The sequence below is a fragment of the Podarcis melisellensis genome (assembly GCF_964234715.1).
Source record: "Podarcis melisellensis genome assembly, chromosome: 14".
In the NCBI taxonomy this organism is placed as follows: Eukaryota; Metazoa; Chordata; class Lepidosauria; order Squamata; family Lacertidae; genus Podarcis; species Podarcis melisellensis.
In genome coordinates, this window is record NC_138546.1 from 17829001 (window position 1) to 17842163 (window position 13163).

Genomic DNA, 13163 nt, shown 5'->3' on the forward strand with positions numbered 1-13163 from the left:
CTCTCTGCTGTTTGCCGTGAACAACATCTCTGTGAACAAATAGCAACCGGGGGTGGGGGGTGGCTGTGATGTTCAGCTACAAACTGATGTGGAACTGAAATCTGCATCGGGAGCACATTTTGCATTAGGCCCTCCCATGGATACCTTTCCTTTAAAAAAGAAGCAGTTAGTTTAAGCACACTTTTAAATAAGTGTGAACAATCTGAAATGTGTATTCCAGCCTAAAGATACTTTTAAACAAGTAAATGAAATCATACCCGTAAATGAATTTTTTACATTGCCAAAAAAAGAACATTTCCTGAGTAGGAGGAGGTCATCTTAAATTAATGAGCTGCAGCTTCCATACAAAAGAGTCATTTTCTCAAGACGCTTATAGTTAGTATATTTTTGCACAAAAGTTGGGAAAGGATGAGAGAGATAAACGAATTAAGCGGATTGGCACAACCTTAAAACCTGCAGTTCTTCCGGTCTCCAATGGCAACTACCAATTATCGTACAAAGACTAGATATGCCATGATGGGGTGTACACACAACCTACTGCAGTCTCTTTGTTGCCTTGGGGCTCCTGGCCCTTTTTAGGAGGAGAGAGGCAGCCTGAGATGGCAGAGAGCCACAAGGTTTTCACATCAAAGGAAATTAGCCTTCCCGCTGTGGGGCAACAAATCACACAGGTGTCTGTCACCTTGGATGAAGATCAGCACAGCCAAAGCATCAGGATGGTGGCCCACCTTGTCCAGCATCCCGTTCACACAGTGGTCGACTAGATGCCTCTTCTGGGAAGGATGCAAGCAGGCCCTGAGCACAATGGCATTCTCCCCTACTGCAGTTTCCAGCAACTGGTATTCAAAAGCACACTCTTTCAATGGAGGTAGGACATAGTCATTCTGGCTAGTAGCTGTTGTTGTTGTTGTTGTTTTAGTCGTGTCCGACTCTTCGTGACCCCATGGACCAGAGAACGCCAGGCACCTCTGTCCTCCACTGCCTCCTGCAGTTTGGTCAGACTCATGCTGGTAACCTCAAAAACACTATCCAACCATCTCGTCCTCTGTCGCCCCCTTCTCCTTGTGCCCTCCATCTTTCCCAACATCAGGGTCTTCTCCAGGGAGTCTTCTCTTCTCATGAGGTGGCCAAAGTACTGGAGCCTCAGCTTCACAATCTGTCCTTCCAGTGAGCACTCAGGGCTGATTTCCTTCAGTATGGAGAGGTTTGATCTTCTTGTAGTCCATGGGACTCTCAAGAGTCTCCTCCAGCACCATAATTCAAAAGCATCAATTCTTCGGCGATCAGCCTTCTTTATGGTCCAGCTCTCACTTCCATACATCACTACTGGGAAAACCATAGCTTTAACTATACGAACCTTTGTTGGCAAGGTGATGTCTCTACTTCTCAAGTGCTGTCTAGGCCTGTCATTGCCCTTCTCCCAAGAAGCAAGAAGCAGTTAGTTTAGCTAGTAGCTACTGACAGCCTTATCCTACATGAATCTGTCTAGTCCTCTCTTAAAGCAATCAAAACTGCTGGCTATCACTACCACTTGTGGGAGCAAATTCCCATTCAACTATGTGCTGTGTGAAGAAGTTACTTCTTTTTATCTGTCCTGAATCTTCTGGCATCCAGCTTCATTGGATTTTTATTCATCTGAGAGAAACGACAGCTGTGGAAGAAGGCGAAGCAAGAGAAGAGACGGTGGGGGTGGGCAACCTCCCCGCTCCATCACAGTTGGCGTGACCCATTTACAGATTCATAATTACTAATACTCTTACAAAACATTGTTTTTTTGTATGCAATGTGCAGACTCATTGACAGGCCAGGAAGAAAGGCCAGACACACTAAGTAATGGGAGGGCAGAAAAGTATAAAAACAGCTGGAAGCCAGAATGTGAACATATTCTTGGTGATAGTGATACTTTTTCTGAAAACCTGGGAGATGGAAGACTAATGGGTTGGAAATTGGGGCAATCTCACAGTAAATTTGGGCCGCAATCCTCAGGTCACATCCTCCAGACAAGCCTATGGATGATAGATGCGAAGAATGTAGGGACAAAACAGTCAGCTTATTATTTGTATGTATACTTTGCCTTTTTGCCAAATCTTTTCTGAAGAGGATGGCAGTGATAAAAGAAGCCACAGTTAACACATACAATAGTAAGAAAATTAATAAAAATGAAAATATAAATAAATATATAAAGTACAGTAACCTCAACAAAAAACCTAGCAAAAAAGAATTTGCAACCACACCGTGAAATGTAGGTGTTTGAGATACACTTGTAAACCTCAGTGGGTCTCACTGGAGAGAAAGTTCCATAACACCAGAACCACTGCTGAATTGGTCTTAGAGCCAATACTCAAAGGATATTCATCTGCGATTCTCTTATGAGTACTGGCTCCCAGTCTCAAATACAGGAACAAACATTTAAAAATTAGTGAATAGTGAGAAATACTGCTATTGTCTTCACTAACACATCCCAGGCCTAAAGCTTTATCTGGACTATACCACTTCAGACTGTAAGGGGAGCTTCAAAGGAATGACTGCTCCTCCATACCATTATTAAAAAATAAATAAATCATTGCATATGGAAAAATAGCATGTCAGGAAGAAGGCTAGTTTATTATATACAGGAATATATTATATGCTGTATGGAGGAACACCCCATTATATGATCCCCCATCAGTGGTACGGGCCAGAGACAAGCAGACCACCTCCATAAGGACTAGCTCCAAACCACTGCTGATCAAATCAAACTTTGCATTAAATCAGGGACCAATCCCCAGAATTCCCCATGCCAACTGTTTTAATCAACTAGGGTTGAATGTGTGGTTAACACATCTCTAGATTGTACACATTACTTCAAAACAACAACACAGGGCTTCTACAGCTAGCGTGAATTGGCTAGGTGGCCCTTTGTCTCAACTTAATCTGGTTGACAGAGAAGTTGTGAGGCTAAAATAATACTCTAGCGTTCCTGAAAAGAAGAACAGGGCGCAAATGTAATAAATCTTGATAAGAAAATGAAAGAGAAAGAGAAAGAGAAAGAAGCACAAAGCTCCTTACTTTTGAGCCAAGGTCAAATTTGAATTTGCTTGTGTCTTCTTCACCCACAGCAGTGGCTTCCATTCCTTTGGTCTTCATAGCATTGTAAAGAACAGAGGTGATCTTTAAGAGCTCCTTCACTGCATAGCCATCTGCTTGGTAGAGCTTCTTGGTGTTGAGCTTGATGTGAGCTTTTGTCGCCTATTAGAAAGCCAAAAATAAATGCCGATTTGTTTTACTGTATTTTCTGTCCCACCTTTCTTCCATGACTGAACTTAAGACGATATACATAGCGTTCACAAGCAGACTCCCATCCAGATCTGGATCTGCTTTGGCTTTCATAAAGCTGCTTCATCATGCTTTTGGCCATGCTCTGGGATCGCCAGACTCTGAAGAGGCAGATCTCAAACACCTTCTCCAAGAACACAACTTATATATCTTAGCAAGTGTTTCCATTTTTAAAAGGCGCTTTTGCCCATGCAATAGTTGTAACACAGTAATTCAGATTGCAAAAAGACAGCTCAAGCCGTTCCCTGATGCTGTCAGGATAAAAATGACCCTTATACAGCAAACACCCTTGGAATCAAGTGGTTCCTTAATTAGCCAAAAGAGAAAATTCAGCACAGCAAACTTTGTTGATCTACTTCGCCAGGGGTAGAACTGCAGCTGATCAGACCTTTGCTTAATTGACACTTAAGTGCTGCCCACCCATGCCCACCTTCCACACAGAGGTCAGTGGCTTCCCAACCCCACTGTGAATTGCATTAATGAGATCATTTACTTTAATGAATTCTTCCCTTTCAATGATTCTTGTGGACAGGCAATTCAACATTTATCTATTAAATTACTCTGTTTTGATTTCTCTCCCTGGTATGTGCCATGAAATCAATCCAACACTTCTCCGTGAACACACATAAACATTTACCATCTGGAAATTAAAAGGAAGGGTGTTGAGGAGGGGAGGGAGTTCCACAGTGGGGATCACCAGGAGAATGGAAGGTGCTGGCAGGGAACTGTATGTAGCAATTCAGAGCATGGAAACAAAGCCAGAAGGGTTTCAAAATGGAAAATATTTATAAGTAGCGAAAGACTGAAGGTATTGAAAAACAAGTAATAATAAAGTAGCAGGTTTGCATTTCAATATATTTACCCCTTGCCAAAGAACTGAAAACTCTTCACTTTTGGATCACACTTCTTGGAGTAACAACCCTCTAACCAAGAGTGTTGTTACTCAAATGCCTGGGTGCGTGTAGCAGAATCACAGTTTACAGGAATAGCAAACTAATGAAAGGAAGAAAATAGGGGGGGGGGATATTGGGGCTGCCATCTATGGATAATTCTCCAATTTGTTTCTGAACAAGTATGAAGTGAGATACAATCCTGAGGTCTTGTCTATCTTCATCTATTTTATTTCCACAACTTTGTTGCTGTTTATACAGTGGTCACAGCTCGGGTGACTCGCATTTTGTATTGTGTACACATATATTTGCATATGCTGACATGTTTATGTTTCAATAATCACTTCTGTTTTGTTACTTGGGTTCCTGTGACTTTGTCTTTTAGCTACTCATAGTTCACTCCATGACATGAATGGATACTCAAGGAACTAAAATCGTAGATGGGGATGGTGTGGGCCAGGGTGGTGGAAGAAAGGTTTGCCTTGAGAGGCTCTTGGCAGAAAGGTGACATATCCCCCTGCTAAGCAAGATGGAAATATTTTCACACCGCAAACATCAGTGCCTGCAGACAACACAATTTGCTTTGGACAAACCAGTAGGGAGAAAAAGCAGGGAAAGTGCACAGCAGGAGGGGAGACCTGCAAGGAGGAGGTTTCAACAGCCCAGGTGAAGTTTAGCCCAGACAGTGATAAAAGCTTCAGCAGGGAGGTACAACAAGGAATGGCTACTTTAGAAATGCTGAAACCGAAGAAGAGGAAAGATCAAGTGATTGCCTGATGTGAGGATTACATGAAACAACCTCAGCAAGAATAGAGAAAATGTAATTGCTAGACTAAAAATGGCAATTCTTTATAGACACTGAAAAGACCTAAGCAATTTTTGAGCAGCCCAGAAAAGGAAGAAGTGGTCAGCACGCATTGGCAAGAAAAAGAATCATGGGCAATTGTTTAAAAACAACAACAAGCAAAGTGTTTTTCCTTCTGTTTCTTTCAGCCAGAAGATTGTGAAGAGTTGCTTCATGACGGCATTGAGTGCAAAGTTTTGAAAGAATAATTTCTATATTGGTAGCACCTACAATGTCAGTTTCACTGGGAGGCTGATGGAAAGCAATCTGAAGGTATTGTTAAAAACTGAAGTGCTACAGATCCATTTAAAAAATGAAGAGGAAAAATCAATAATTGTTATGGAAACAGAGACCAAAGTTAGTAATGAGAAAAATAATGTACTTTCTGTATTTCTCAAAATAGCAATAACAATGCCAGTCCTATAAGTTTAGAAATCAAACACTTGAGCGATATTCACATCTGCTACCAGCAAAACATTTGCAAAGGTCAACAGTTCTTCCTAGTCTATCGCTTTAAGATTGACTCAATTACACCAGCAACATTTCAGAACCTTCATCTTATTCTGGTACCCACTCTTGTTGGTTTTAATTTCTACTGGATGTGCTCCACACAACAGCAGGAAAATAAAACTATCCAATATGGACAGCAGAAGCAGTGTGTAAGACTCACTTCCAAGGAAATTTATTTTCAATAGTAGTAAATGAGTGCCTTGACCTTGCTTGGTGATGTCTCTGCTTTTTAAGATGCTGTCTAGGTTTCTCATTGCTTTCTCCCAAGAAGCAGACGTCTTTTAATTTCCTGACTGCTGTTACCATCTGCAGTGATCATGGAGCCCAAGAAAGTAGCCGGGGAGAAATGTTCAAGAAGTGCACAAACAGGACATCTAAGGCAACAGAGCTCTGCTGGTCCTGCTGCCCATCAACTGCCTCCTAACTGGAATGTTTCATTTAGCTAATGGCCAGTGACTGGCACATCCTTCTCTTAATGTTACCTCAGCCAGAGGCCATCACCCATCTTGCAGCAGATCATTCCATTAATTTAATTATGCTAGATATATGGATGTGCTTTTTGTGATTTGTCCTGACCCTACGGTAACCAATTTCATTGGATGACCCAGTTCTAGTGTTACAAAAGACAGAGAAATTTCTATCTATGCATGATATGGAGAAAGTGGATAATTTGACAACTTTGTATCATGTGGCCCTTAGTCATCTTTTTCTAACATAAAAAGCTCCAAATGCCTCATACCTTTCCTTGCAGGAAAAATGCTCCATTAACCTGATCATTTTGCTACCATTTTCTGTACCTCTGTATCTCTACAGTTTCCTTTTTTGAGATGAAATGACTGGAACTGGGTTGAGTACAATACTGGGATTTTTAAATTTTCAGTCCCTTTACTAGTAATCCCCAGTATGGAATATGCCCTTTTCACAGTTGATACTCACAGAGTTGACAATATTGTTGAGCCCCAAGATCTCTTTCCTGGTTAGTCATCATCAGTTCAGAGGATGGCTGAATATGTCACCATATATGTGAAGTTATGGTGGTTTGTACTTTACACTTAATTATACTGTATCACATTTGTCATTTTGCTGCCTATTCACCTAGTTGGAGAAATCCTTTAGGAGCTCTTCACAGTCTACCTGAGTTATCACCATCACCAAGTCCTATATATTTTAGAATATGGTTCTCTATGCATTCTGATGTCTCTTGAAATATCATCACCAAGGTGGGGGTAGGAGTTTTTGTCAACACTGGGATGCCAAACACCATTGTGAATTAAGATGGCAGTCCAAAATATTACTTTAGTGTGCCTTCACCTCATTTTTGGCTCATTTCAAACTTGGCACGAGGGTTTGTGGAGTGGGGCAGTAGTTTTATTGGGGGGGGTGTATTTATTGAAGATTTTCTTAGGTTACAAAAGTACATATATCGTCTCTGTTTTCAGATCATAAAGTCCTTTTTTCAGATCATTTATAGTCAATGTGAGACTTTAATATTGTATACAGTATAAAGTTGGGAGGGAGACATAAGGGGGGTTGAAAGAAGGGGGTGGCAGCAGTTTTTGTTGACAATGTGCCATTGGCCACCATTTTGAATCAAGATGAAGGACCAAAACATGACTATGGTGTGACTGCCTGATTTTTTGGCAGCCATTTTGGATGCTGCTGAAGAAATAGTTGCCCTGCTTTTCAACATTGTACCTAGTAATTTATTTTTTTCTTCTTCCAGGACCACAGCTACATTTTCCCAATGCCAATGGCGCTGATGTGTACCACAAGTCCAACCTTATCAAGCAGACAACGCTTCACGAGCCCATCTATTACAGAGCCATAGTTCTATGAGTCATCACATTACACCAATAGAAGGATATTTATAAAGACCAAATCATCCGCTGTCAAGAAAGTCTTTAATATTTTCAGTCTCAGGATCTATATTTAGCCTCCACTTGCAACACAAGACCAATTCTCCTTAGTGTATTCCTGGGCAGTTATTTTAAACCTATAGGAACCTTATTTTACATTGTTTTCATTTGGAATTAAAGTCACAGTGGAAAGGATGTGTCAATCAATAAAATGCTAGCAAGACTCGGCAAGGCAAGAGGAGACCTGCTGGTCTCTCCCCCTCACTTCATGGTAAAGTGTAAAATAAATAGACTCACCATAAATTGAGCAACTGCTTTAATGAAAAAGACCCGATCCTGCTCCGTATCAACATCTGAAGGAATATCAGTCTGAGGCTCATACCTGCAAAATGAAACAGCTCTAACAGTTTAAAAGGTATGCTGCTAGAACATATTATTTTACCCAAATGTTTCAAACTGACAAAGAACTTTTAAAAAGAAAAACACACACTGAATACATAAAAATCAACACAGGCAGTGAACAAAAGGCAGTGAACATCAAGAAGCAAGAAACAGATCCCAGGACAGTGCAACCACTCACTGGGAAGTACAAATGCCCTCTGAAACAAGACAGTCCTAGCTTGACCCTAGAAAACCAGCAGCAAGAAGGGATTTGTAGAGCCAGTTTTTTGCAGTCTTGGAGGACCACTACAATAAGGTCCCACGTGAAGATGAACTTTGTATTTGTGGTCAACCTCAGGTGGAAGACATTCTGAAACCTTCATTCACAAAAGCAAGCATGTACACCCTAGCAGAAATGGTCATGTTTCTTTTGAGTGACAACAATAACATAGAAGTGGTCTTCTATGTACTAGCCGCAAAAGGAAAAATCAGGAAAAGGGATTTAGATGAAATCGTTATAAATTGTTGTGGTGATATGGAGGCTTAATTTGAAATCAAGCTGCATATGAGTTTGTTAGTGTCTCTGGTAACCTCTCTCTTATATCTTCGCTCATGTTATGGATGTATTACTATTATTATTATTTATTAAATTTGTATAGCACCCTATACCTGTAGCTCACCTGCAGTGTGTCACTAGAGTGGATGTATGATCTGTATTGTTCTATTGGTACAGTTGCTGCAGCTTTGTCATGGCCTTTGGTTAGAACAATAAACTTACATTGTGTTTGATTTGGGAAAACAGTGTGAGGCTATTTTAATCTCAGGAACATGTATGACTTTGAACTGAGGAAGAGTCAAGGGTTTAAGTTGCTCAAGTATGAAAGAAAGCTTCAAAGATGTTCTAGAAGCAGAACCGATGCTATTTTTTGTGGGCTTGAGATCTTGTAGAAAAAAACGGCATCTAAAGTTCATCTATAAGCCTGTTCTTTTCCAAAGATCCAAGTATTCCTCTGGTAATTATCACATTTTATCTGATATTTGCTTTCAAATGAGGATAAAGTACCAACCTTTTCACCAGCCAAATGAGTATCTCTGAAACCAGCATGAAGTTTGGAGTGCGAAAGTTCTCCATCGAGATGAGCCGGGGATAGCCTAGAGCCCTCATCATCTCAGTAAAATCTTAAGAAACAAATATGCAATTTTTTAATGTATACAGCATCATGATCTTCGGTCCTTACATCTTGATCTCAAGGGCAAAACAGCTTTTCCAATTATAAATGGGAAAGGTATCTTGTAGATCATACATATATTCCCTAACTCACTAGTCATCAACTAATGGATAATGACCTAATACTAGGCCTATGGTGGGTAGCAGCAACAACAAAACTTTCTTTCTAAGAAGAGAAAAACAGCAGACTGTGATAAAGAAAATGGCTTCTGTGCTGCATTTAAATGTTGATCCAGTGTCTGTGAAGTCTGCACTAAAGCTCTTCTAGTGCGAACTATTATTCTCAAATAGTTGTACCCTGCAATGGTCAACCCTTCCTTGGCCTTTTCTCATGGCTTTCCTGTGAGAACTACCAGTGTGGGCAAAGGCTGGGCAGCAATTTCAGAAACAGAGTTAATTCCAGTTGAGTTTATGGGCACTGGACATGCATAATGGCAAAGGACAGGAGTTTTCAAGGGTGCTGCTGAATCTGTACACCACGTTTCAGAGCAGGAAGTGCCAGCAAATTAAAACAAATTGGCTGTCATCCTGTTGCTTTCCATAGTTCATTAACTAGAAGGACAGTGTTTATTGTTTGGCAACTGGGGAAATTTGACAGGAAATTAGTAACTAACTGATGTTAACAAGTCAGTCACAAGTCTGAGAAGAACAAACTGAATTCAGTTGTGCATAAAAGGTAAAGGGACCCCTGACCATTAGGTCCAGTCATGGCCGACTCTGGGGTTGTGGCGCTCCATCTCGCTTTATTGGCCGAGGGAGCCGGCGTACAGCTTCCGGGTCATGTGGCCAGCATGACTAAGCCGCTTCTGGTGAACCAGAGCAGCACACATGTCAGGGAACTGACATCGGAGCCAGGAGTGGAGGCAGGGCGCCCAAGCGATGCCGGAGAAGGGCCAAGCAAGGAGAGAGGGAACTCATCTGCTGGGGAAGGAAATCAGCGTAACACCAGGGATAAAGGGGGGGCGAATGGGGGAATCGGAGAGGGGGCTCCAGGACTCTTCGCTGGAGACCAGCAGGGAGAGCACAGGTCCGCCGCTGCCCACACCCACCCTGCGCAGAAGACTTCCGCGCAGGGAAAGTAGGCGTAGACTTGGCGTCAAAGAGCTTCTTTGCTGGAAGAAGTTTAAGAAACGCCCACTGACGGATTCTGCTAGCGACTGAACAGCCACAAAGTGAAGGGCTGTCCAGCCAGGAAAGGTTTAACCAGGCTACCTAGTCAGTAGTGGCGGCAACTTACGCACGAGCAACCCATATAACTATTACAACACAGAAACGCCGTTTACCTTCCTGCCGGAGCAGTACCTATTTACCGGTATCTACTTGCACTTTGATGTGTTTTCGAACTGCAAGGTTGTCAGAAGCAGGGACCGAGCAACGGGAGCTCACCCCATCACGGGGATTCAAACCACCGACCTTCTGATCGGCAAGTCCTAGGCTCTATGGTTTAACCCACAACGCCACCCGCGTCCCTTTCAGTTGTGCATAGATATCAATTTTTTTTAAAAAACTACCAAAGAGAACTACAGCACAATTTCTGATCTTAATACATGAGCCATAAATAATTATGTGTACCTATGATGATGGTGCCTGGGACTGCCTCTCTTCAGAGCTCAAACTACCAAAGGGACCAGCCCCTGTAATTTTTGTGTGCCAGCTTGTTCATCAAATGCAGGGATAGCCAATGCTGAGCATTTCAGAAGTGCTGGACTACAGCTCCCTTAATCCCTCACCACTGACAATGCTGGTCGATGAGTTGTAGTTCAAAATTTTAGCTATTGTTTTTGATTATGGTCTTATTGGATTTTATGTTGCAAGCAGCCACCTTTCAAGGAGGAAGGGCAAGATATAAGTAAACCCATATGCTTCTCCTGTTTACTTCCCTGCTCCAGTCAATCTTCCTTCCCTCCATATTTTGCAACTGTTGTGCTTAAATTTGTAATTTCCTTGGGGAAAGGACACCATCTTCTTATTACACAGGAAATTCCATGCACATTATTAATATATTAATAACAATTATTTACACATCACCCTCAATATACATGGCATTTTGCAGAGGTTATTGTGCCCATGTGAGATCTGTACACAAAGCTTTTGCAATTTAAACTTTGACAGGCAGAAACGTTAAATGTAAGTTGTGGCCAGGTTTTGAAAAGAAGGGTAGAAAATGCAATTACATGTTTTAAGGCTTGCACAGATCTGAGGATGAGTATTGGTGGATTAAGCCAGAGGATTCCAACCTTTTTGAATCCATGGCTCCTTTGACCAACTACATTCTTTCTGCGGCACCCTTGTGGGGCTCAGGAGCCCAGTTATGTCACCCCTTGCTTGCAGAGCTGGCAGCCTCTCACTCTTTTTCAAACACCATCCCTTGTGGAGTGTTCCCTCAGCCTCCTCTCCTTTCCCCTCATCTTGGGAGTCCTCAGGGCAGCCGCTGCCACCGCCCCTGGTTTCTAAGATGCCCCCCCCCAAAGAGAGGTGCCTCCTCACACTGCCCCACAGGAGCCTTGGAAGATGATGCCCCCAATGGAGTCCGGTAAATGTGAGGCCAGCACTTACTTTGGGAGGCAGCAGTGGCAGCAGAGGACAACGCAAGGCCTGCATGACAGAAAGGCTCCCTTCTGGTGCCGGGCACTCAGCTCCCAGGCAGGGATTGTATACAGCAAGCACAAGAAAAGCCAGGACAGTGCCTGCCCGGCCTCCCACTTTTCTGTCCAGACTGGCTGGCTGGGCTCTCTCACCCACTGGCTTGCTGATTCCGAGGCTGCCTCAGTTCCTGGCAGCCAGCACCCCTCGGCCAGCCCCAGAGGCACCATTCACCTGCAGAACCTGTAGCCAGGGCTGCTGCAACAAACAGCTGTGCAAGCCTTTGGGTGGCAGAAACGTGAGAAGGCATCAGAGGCAGCACCCCTGACCATCCTTCAAGGCACCCAGAGTGCCGCAGCACACTGGTTGAAAACCACTGGGTTAAGCAATAGGCTTCATAGCAAAGGCAAGGTTTGAAGGGTCTGGTAAAAGTGTGACCCAATAGGATTTAATATAGATCCTCCTGAACGACCACAATACCTGGGGTATGTTGGCATCCCATGTAACTTAAGACCCCGTAAGAACCACATTTCTGCGAAGATGTGATTTTTAGCATGCAGTGGGGTGGATCACGTGTAAAATTATGCAGATTTAAGAGGATTACAAGGGACGCGGGTGGCACTACCACAGAGCCTAGGGCGGACAAAAGCCGGCTCCCTTGGCCAGTAAACCGAAATGAGCGCTGCAACCCCAGAGTCGTCCGCGACTGGACCTAACGGTCAGGGGTACCTTTACCTTTACCTAAGAGGATTACAGACATGGTCAACAACAGGTTCGGTGCCTGAGGCCTGATCAACTTTGGGAGCCAACTTGAGCAAGCGCGCACTGGACTGCGGTCAGGAAGCTCAGATTCAAATCCCCCTTTAGCTATGAAGCTAACTAAGCCTTGCTCACAGGGTTGTTGCAATGATGAAACGAGAGCGCGGGATGGGGGCATGTACGCTGCCCCTCAGCTCCTTAGGAAAGGTGGAATCATAACAATGATTAGTAATTAACCCCCACATTGGTGGTCGATCAGCGGGAACAGATCGGATGTTGCCCATCTTTGTGGGCAGCCGTTCCTTCAGGCACATCGGGAAGACAGAGGACGGGGAGGCGGGGGGGGGGCTCTAAAATAAAGGCCACTCGACTCACTCCGGAGGTCGCGAAAAGACATGGTGGCTCCAGGAAATATCCTCTGCTGTTTTGACTCACTCGGCCAACGCTACACTCGCCGAGGCTTCCCCGCGCAGCTTTTCGAGACCAGGCCGCGGCGCTTTGGTCGCTATGACAACAAGGCTACGGCGCACCGCCGGGCTCAAACCGCGCAGGAAGACGAAGAAACGCCTTTGAAAGAAACGAGCGATATGTAAATCGAATGCGAGGCTCAAACGCGGGAATGGGCGGGGCTAGGCTGGAATCCCAGCTGCTTCTGAGGCCCTGTGACAAGAGAGGGGCGTGGCTTAGCTGGTCGTCGGAGACAGCCATACAAGCAGAGTTTTTTATTTGTAGGCGGGGGGTGGGCAGGGAGGGGCAGCTGCCCAACCCTAAATCAACAAATATACATAGCAAACTGA

At 43.6% G+C, this 13163-nt stretch overlaps 1 protein-coding gene across 2 annotated transcripts in view; it reads right to left on the bottom strand.

The window, feature by feature from the left end:
• Nucleotides 1-12919, bottom strand: part of CLUAP1 (clusterin associated protein 1) — a 58444-nt gene extending 45525 nt beyond the window's left edge. The window contains exons 1-4 of one of the 2 annotated variants that reach the window (XM_081888033.1): nt 12742-12919; nt 8864-8975; nt 7713-7797; nt 3049-3228 (exon numbers count right to left, since the gene is read on the bottom strand). In XM_081888033.1, the coding sequence (XP_081744159.1) occupies nt 3049-3228; nt 7713-7797; nt 8864-8975; nt 12742-12763 (399 nt within the window). In that variant the 5' untranslated portion in view covers nt 12764-12919. The remainder of the gene's footprint in view (nt 1-3048; nt 3229-7712; nt 7798-8863; nt 8976-12741) is intronic. The other variant, XM_081888034.1, reaches the window with a different exon arrangement.
• Between the last annotated feature and the right edge of the window lie 244 nt (nt 12920-13163).